This window comes from Syngnathus acus, chromosome 19, assembly GCF_901709675.1.
Source record: "Syngnathus acus chromosome 19, fSynAcu1.2, whole genome shotgun sequence".
NCBI lineage: Eukaryota > Metazoa > Chordata > Actinopteri > Syngnathiformes > Syngnathidae > Syngnathus > Syngnathus acus.
The window spans coordinates 5,732,690-5,740,579 of NC_051103.1; the positions used below are offsets into that span (position 1 = coordinate 5,732,690).

The window sequence follows — 7,890 nt, forward strand, 5'->3', positions numbered from 1 at the left end:
GCGCTTCCATTCTTGTTGTGTTATCGTTATCATCATTATGATTATTATTTGATTATGATTATTATTCCCTTTGTCTTTGCATAAGTGTTCACAACGATGTGCTCACGTGATCGGCCAAACATCTTCAGTATTCCTCTCCCAGTTTGACTTTTTCCACTGTCTCGACTGCGGCGTCCAATAACGCATGAGCACACCGAATACTGCTGGACCATGTGCATGTGGCACGTGAGCCCCTTATGTAATCACCGCCCCCTCCCTCTTGTCCCGGTGCACATACGTGGGCCTGCAAGCAAATCAGGTCAGGTGAGGATGACGGGGCCAGACAGCTGAAGCGCTGCCTACCCCGCCTTACGTTTGTGTACAGTAAGCCTACAAAGTGTTTTGCAATAAGTATCGATGGCTGGTAACGCCAGGCTCTACGACTACCCGATAAAATAATGCCCGTATTGGCCGAATCCAGGCATCACCACACCCTTGATATAAACCACTGACACACACACACACAGCATAACAATAAGAACGATGCCAGAACGACCTTCCGACAGCCTGCTGGGTTTTAATAAATCACTGAGATTTAAGTGCAACCGGTAAACATCGCCTGTTTGTGTACATAAACCAAATTGGATTCACTCCTTTGTCTGTGCATTATTCATGGGGGGGATTTTATTGATACAGAGACAACATTGTTTCCAGTACTGCTTAGTAAATAATCATAGGAGCTTTTCACAACACGCGTCTCCTCTGGGAAAAAAAAGCATGTGTGTTTGTTGACAGGCTTTCAGCTATAAAGCACGTCTTATGCTCAGGGTACATCAGTTCATTTCATGTACGATGTATGGTGGATGAAGGTGTGTTTGAAGAGCGTATATGTGTGACTTGGAATGAGGAATGAAAATATCTGCGCTGAAAGCTTCTCATGCAATAACAGGAAAACATAAAAGTAGTGTTGGCAGTGACAAAGGTATCGCTGTCAACCACTTTTCGCCATCTTGTTTCCTGACACCTCTTTTTTGAGTCCTTTCACTCATTGCTCCCAGCTATGTGTCTTGTTTTTTTGCATCATAGCGGCAAGCTGTGACATTCTGCAGATACAGAATGAGATCACGTCAAGGAACCAAAGATTTCACGGGCCTGGTTTCATCACAGCCAGACTTGGATCGTTTGAGTGTTTGATTGTTTCCTCCCATTTCCTCCACTGGCAACACAATGGAGGGACATAATTCAAGTTTTTACAGCCTTTGCATGACAACAAACTACTAATATGCAGCCATATTGTTTGCACGGGCCTGAATGAAGAGCTCAAATGGATAAATTGCTCAAAAACTTTTTTTTAATAGATACTTTACACACGATAGTTTTATGTTTATTTGTTTTTTCTGGCGATTAATTGTTAATTTAAATGTTTCGCATGGTGCGAAAAATACAATTCGTACTCTTGAAAAAAAAAATTCCAAGCTCCTTTGGAGATAAACATGGTGCTGTTTTGTGGGTGTAATTAGTCCGCTTGTCCACAAGACGGCGATCTTGCGCATCTCAGCCCAAACCGGAAGCGGAAGTAACAGACACTTACGCCGTAACGTGCTAGCATGGATTGTTAGCTACTATTACGTCTCAGAGAGTGAACAAATCCCGAGCAAGAATGGCAGACCCCGATGTCGACGAGCTTTCCCAGCTCGAATTTTTATCTTTGGTGTCCAAAGTGTGCACGGAGCTCGACAACCATCTTGGAATCAGTGACAAAGATTTAGGTTTGACCACCGCGTCGAAGAATCGTGCTAGCTAAAGCTAACGCAGCTCCATCTTTTGTTTACTAGTGTTGTATCGCTGTGTTTCATGCTGTTAAAGATATAATTTAGCCTTATTGTGTGCGACTTGCTTATGATGGTGTTAATGTTTGCCTTCTTGTATCTTAGCTGAATTCGTCATTAGCCTCGCGGAAAAAGAACCCACCTTTGACGGGTTTAAAGCTCTTCTGCTAGAAAATGGAGCTGAATTCACAGTAAGTGCGCCTCATCGAAGAATCTGTTAGTATTGACCTCATCATGGTGTTATTTTCTTGATAGGACTCTCTCATTGGCAACTTGCTCCGGCTCATTCAGACCATGAGACCCCCGTCAAAGTCGTCCACAAGTAAAGGTGATTTATCATTTATTACCAGCGCTGTCTAGACATTCATTATATTGCTGTCTGAGATGACACTTATGAGGACAACTTGAAAAATGAATTTGTTTACGTCATTATAGCAGCTTCTGAAGTTCAGAAGCCATTGTCGGAGAAGGACAAGCTGAAGGAGCTTTTCCCTGCGCTTTGCAGACCAAATGAAGCTCCACCGGTATGAGCATGACAGCAGCCACTCAACACGTGATGTGAACCTAGAGCACTGAATGTTTTTTTTTTTGGTCTTCTTCAGAAAATCATGGACGAAGAGGACGTGAAGGTCGCGGCTGACGCCATGAAAGCACTGGAGATGTTCATGCCCAGCGTGAGCAGCACCGATTCCAAAAGCGAGCGTAGCCGCGTGGAAAAGAGCAGACGACGCAGTCGGAGCAGAAGCCGGGACCGACACAGACATCGGGACAGGGACCGCAGGAGGCGCCACCATTCACGCTCCAGGTCCAGATCTCGCTCCAGAGACCGCGATCGCCACAGAGATAGCGAACGCTCAAGACGGCGAGAGCGATCATCCCGCTGGAGCGAGCGCTCGCCGAGCCCCCGAAGAGACCAAGACCGAGACTGGAAGGACAAGCATGTGGACCGTCCGCCCCCGGAGGAACCCTCTGTGGGCGACATCTACAACGGAAAGGTCACCAGCATTATGCAGTTTGGATGCTTTGTCCAACTGGAGGGCCTCAGGTGTGTCCTGCAATAATATTTCTTGGATGAAAACTATATTGTTACTCAAGTGTCTGTTCTCTTTCTGCAGGAAACGATGGGAAGGTTTGGTGCACATTTCTGAGCTGCGCAGAGAAGGACGAGTGGCCAACGTGGCCGACGTGGTCAGCAAAGGGCAAAGAGTCAAGATCAAAGTCTTGTCCTTCACTGGCTCCAAGACCAGCCTCAGCATGAAAGTGAGCAATGGAACATCACCATTCCGTCGTCCGGCAAGAAGCCGTCGGCGTGTCAACATTCCCCGTCACTTTGGTCCTGTCTTTTTAGGATGTGGATCAGGAGACGGGCGAGGACCTGAACCCCAACAGGAGGAGGAACGTGGGGCCCGACGGCAGCGAGGAGGTGAACATGCGAAACCCCGACGGGCCCAGCAACCTCAACCTTGGCCCCGCTCGCGAAGTGGAGCAGGATGACACGCTGGAGAGGAAGAGGCTCACCAAGATATCGGATCCAGAAAAATGGGAGATCAAGCAGGTTGGTTGAAAGCTATGGAATGCAATAGAGCTGTAATGCCACCTAGTGGCAGAGAAAAACTAAAAACCGTGAGCTTGTTTTTATTTTCCAGTTACAGTTACTGTTTCTATTCCTAACCAAGGCTTTTTATTTCCCCAGATGATTGCCGCCAATGTTTTATCCAAGGAAGAATTCCCCGATTTCGATGACGAGACGGGGATCCTTCCCAAAGTTGACGACGAAGAAGGTAAGCAAGAGGTTGCAAACCGCCGAAGGACATAACGCTCAGCGGATCTTGCGCGGTGCTTTCCCAGATGAAGACTTGGAAATCGAGCTGGTGGAAGAGGAGCCGCCGTTCCTGAGAGGGCACACCAAGCAGAGCATGGACATTACCCCCGTCAAGATTGTCAAGGTGCAGCCCGTCGCAACGCATCATCGACTCACTGTTGCACAAACGCGCTGACGTATGCTAACGTGCTTGCGCAGAATCCCGACGGATCGCTGTCCCAGGCGGCCATGATGCAGAGCGCCCTGGCCAAAGAGCGACGGGAGCTGAAGCAAGCGGCACGCGAAGCGGAGATGGACTCCATCCCCATGGGCCTCAACAAACACTGGGTGGACCCGCTTCCCGACAGTAAGTGGTGCCGCTCTCTTCCCGACTTGCATACGTATGTATAATATATGAGAGCTGCTTCCCGGGAGGCGCTGCGCTTTCCAGGACATGAGAAGCCGAAAGCAGGGTTCAAATGAGAGCATTTTTTTTTAATGCATCTAAAATTGATTAAGTTGTTTTATTTTACACTTCTCTTGAGAATGTTTACTATTCGTCAATTTTAAATTTGAACAAATGTGCGTTGCCTTGCAGCCGACGGCCGGCAGATCGCGGCCAACATGCGCGGCATCGGCATGATGCCCAACGACATCCCCGAATGGAAGAAGCACGCTTTTGGCGGCAACAAGGCGTCCTACGGCAAGAAGACACAGCTCTCCATCCTGGAGCAGAGGGAGAGTTTGCCCATCTACAAGTTGAAGGAGCAACTCGTTCAGGTTCCCTTTCGTCAGCTTCACCTTCCACCCTCGCTTTGTCTGGCTTGCCGAGCTCCCGCTTTGTCTCGCCGCAGGCCGTCCACGACAACCAGATCCTGATTGTGATCGGGGAGACCGGTTCAGGGAAGACCACGCAAATTACGCAGTACCTGGCGGAGGCGGGCTACACCACCCGGGGGAAGATCGGCTGCACGCAGCCCCGCCGTGTGGCCGCCATGTCTGTCGCCAAGAGGGTCTCCGAGGAGTACGGCTGCTGTCTCGGACAGGAGGTGCGCTTCGCAGAAGCGCCGCTTGCGCTTTTGGTGTCCTCGCTCAAATTCGTGCCGTCGCTCTCCTTAGGTGGGCTACACCATCCGCTTTGAGGACTGCACCAGCCCCGAGACGGTGATCAAGTACATGACGGACGGCATGCTGCTGAGGGAATGTCTGATCGACTCGGAGCTCGGTCAGTACGCCATCATCATGCTGGACGAAGCCCACGAGAGGACCATCCACACCGACGTCCTCTTTGGTCTGCTCAAGAAGGTTTGCGCCCCTTTTTTTTGACGTACATATTGTCATTATTAGTGGGGATGTTTTGAACTTTGATTTGATTCTTTGAAAAATCCGACTTTGTGGCCAGACGGTGCAGAAGCGCACGGACATGAAGCTGATCGTGACGTCTGCCACGCTGGACGCCGTCAAATTCTCCCAATACTTCTACGAGGCGCCCATCTTCACCATCCCGGGGAGGACGTACCCAGTGGAAGTGCTCTACACCAAAGAGCCTGAGACCGACTACCTGGACGCCAGCCTCATCACCGTCATGCAGATCCACCTAACCGAACCTCCCGGTACGTAAGGCTCCATCAACTCTGCCGTCCTCCAAGCCACAACGTCAGATCCTGACCTCCTCCTCCTTCAGGTGACATCCTGGTCTTTCTGACCGGACAAGAAGAGATCGACACGGCCTGCGAGATCCTCTACGAGCGCATGAAGTCACTTGGCCCCGACGTTCCCGAACTCATCATTCTGCCCGTTTATTCCGCGCTGCCGAGCGAGATGCAGACCAGGATCTTCGATCCGGCGCCGCCTGGCAGCAGAAAAGTACGTTTAGGAACTTCAACGCACGCGTGGCTCGAGTAACCCAAAATTTGACTCAAGTTAGGGTACTGTTACTTGACAATAAATTACTTCAAAATGTAAAATATAGTCATCCAAATAATTGTTTGAGCATGAAGGTCAAAATTTGCGCTCTTGTTTCTGCCAGGTCGTCATAGCGACCAACATCGCCGAGACGTCGCTGACCATCGACGGCATCTACTACGTGGTGGACCCCGGCTTCGTCAAGCAGAAAGTCTATAACTCTAAGACTGGCATCGACCAGCTGGTGGTGACGCCCATCTCACAGGTAGCTTGCCGCCGCCATCGCCGTACTTCTTCTTGTCAGCCGAGCTTGCCAATAAAATATCTTGGATGTCTCGCAGGCTCAAGCGAAACAGAGGGCGGGCCGCGCCGGCAGGACGGGCCCCGGAAAGTGTTACCGCCTGTACACGGAGCGAGCGTACAGGGACGAGATGTTGACCACTAACGTGCCGGAGATCCAGAGGACCAATCTGGCCAGCACGGTGCTCTCGCTCAAGGTAGACGCACGGCACACGCCGACGACACATGGATGTTGCGTCGATATAATGCATTTGTGTCTTCGTCCACCAGGCCATGGGCATCAACGACCTGCTCTCCTTCGACTTCATGGACGCTCCCCCCATGGAGACGCTGATCACGGCCATGGAGCAGCTGTACACTTTGGGGGCGCTGGACGACGAGGGGCTGCTCACGCGACTGGGAAGGAGGGTGAGGATCATCGGCAGGAAGTTGCTTCTGTGATTAGATTTTTTTGGAGGTTCCTGATGTGCGCCGCCTTCCCATCCAGATGGCGGAATTTCCTCTGGAGCCCATGTTGTGCAAGATGCTGATCATGTCTGTGCACTTGGGCTGCAGCGAGGAGATGCTCACCATCGTGTCCATGTTGTCCGTGCAGAACGTCTTCTACAGGCCCAAGGTGAGACACCATCAGACCTCCTCGTTTCGTTCGTTATTTGGGCTTGTTGTGAATGTTTTTTTGCGTGTGACACAGGACAAGCAGGCCTTGGCGGACCAGAAGAAGGCCAAGTTCCATCAGCCCGAGGGCGACCATCTCACCTTGCTGGCTGTCTACAACTCGTGGAAGAACAATAAGTTCTCCAACCCTTGGTGCTACGAGAACTTTATCCAGGCTCGCTCGCTGAGGAGAGCGCAGGACATTCGCAAGCAGATGTTGGGCATCATGGACCGGTACATTGATGACATTTGATTTGAAAAAATCCATTCAACGGAATCACGTCTCATAAGCGCTAACCGTTGCTTCTCAGACACAAGTTGGATGTGGTGTCTTGCGGTAAGGCCACTGTGCGAGTCCAGAAGGCAATCTGCAGCGGTTTCTTCCGCAACACCGCCAAGAAGGACCCTCAGGAGGGCTACAGGACCCTCATAGACCCGCAGGTGGTCTACATCCACCCTTCCAGCGCTTTGTTCAACCGCCAGCCTGAATGGTAAGGGGGGGGTTGAATTGTTGTTTAAGCATTTTTTTCTCCTTAAAAATATTTGTAAGATGTTTAACTGATTAAGATTGTATTATTCAGTTCAAAATAAGAAATAAGTGGTGTAGGTATTCTAAGTATTTTTTTTCCCCAAGGCTAGCCCTATTTACTTGTTTTAAGATGCCTTGCCAAATAAAACTTTCATGTTCCAGCATGACAGCTTTTCCTTTCTGTCTTCAGGGTAGTCTACCACGAGCTGGTGCTGACCACCAAGGAGTACATGCGTGAGGTGACCACCATCGACCCGCGCTGGTTGGTGGAGTTTGCGCCCGCCTTCTTCAAGGTGTCCGACCCGACGCGCCTCAGCAAGCAGAAGAAGCAGCAGCGCCTGGAGCCTCTCTATAACCGTTACGAGGAGCCTAACGCTTGGAGGATCTCCAGAGCCTTCAGGAGACGCTGATAACTTTTTGTCAACGTGGTCGCTTGGCTGAGTTCACTTTTAGACTTGGCATTATTACTTATATAAAAACAAAAAAAACATTACATTAAAAATATCTTCTTCTTTTTTTTTTTTTTTTTTAAATAATTCTTCTCTTTACGAAAAAATGGAAACTGTTCCAAAAATAGTGTTTTTTTTTGTGCATAGAAGTTTGTTATACAGTACTTGCCCGTCAGTGTATAAAATCATTTAATTTACAGTTTTACAAAATTGATTGATTTTTTTTGGGGGGGGGTACTCAGGACTGTAGTAACTTAGTTAATGTTTGATAAGCCATAAAATCACAAAACTCTGGAGGATATCAAAGACAACAAAAACTAACAAGTTAAACTTTTAAGTGTCCAATCAGGTAAGTATACTCTGTGATAGAGAAAAGATAAGCACAAAATTATTAATACACTGAAATTTGTTTTTTTCTGAATAACATTACATCTGTTGTATTAC

General features: G+C 49.0%; 1 protein-coding gene across 2 annotated transcripts; it reads left to right on the forward strand.

Moving 5' to 3' along the window:
- The first annotated feature begins 1,551 nt into the window (after nt 1-1,551).
- On the forward strand, nt 1,552-7,656 carry dhx8 (DEAH (Asp-Glu-Ala-His) box polypeptide 8). Of its 2 annotated transcripts, none has more exons than XM_037279204.1 (22): nt 1,552-1,748; nt 1,914-1,999; nt 2,064-2,136; nt 2,244-2,332; nt 2,411-2,853; nt 2,924-3,068; nt 3,157-3,363; nt 3,502-3,589; nt 3,657-3,754; nt 3,829-3,976; nt 4,208-4,389; nt 4,464-4,658; nt 4,729-4,914; nt 5,012-5,222; nt 5,294-5,475; nt 5,639-5,779; nt 5,856-6,011; nt 6,085-6,222; nt 6,302-6,430; nt 6,506-6,702; nt 6,780-6,959; nt 7,188-7,656. In XM_037279204.1, exons 1-22 carry the CDS (start codon nt 1,640-1,642, stop codon nt 7,405-7,407), a joined length of 3,603 nt encoding a protein of 1,200 aa, XP_037135099.1. In that variant the 5' UTR covers nt 1,552-1,639; the 3' UTR covers nt 7,408-7,656. The 2 variants fall into 2 exon arrangements, with proteins under 2 accessions (XP_037135099.1, XP_037135101.1); XM_037279206.1 differs by having other exon boundaries at nt 2,247-2,332.
- The last annotated feature ends 234 nt before the right edge of the window (nt 7,657-7,890 follow it).

Coding starts and splice junctions, on each gene's coding strand:
- dhx8 (XM_037279204.1), top strand. CDS start 1,640: ATGGCAGACCCCGATGTCGACGAGCTTTCCCAGCTCGAATTTTTATCT. Junction 5,223..5,293: donor CCACCTAACCGAACCTCCCG/GTACGTAAGGCT, acceptor CTCCTCCTTCAG/GTGACATCCTGGTCTTTCTG. Junction 6,703..6,779: donor ATGTTGGGCATCATGGACCG/GTACATTGATGA, acceptor GTTGCTTCTCAG/ACACAAGTTGGATGTGGTGT.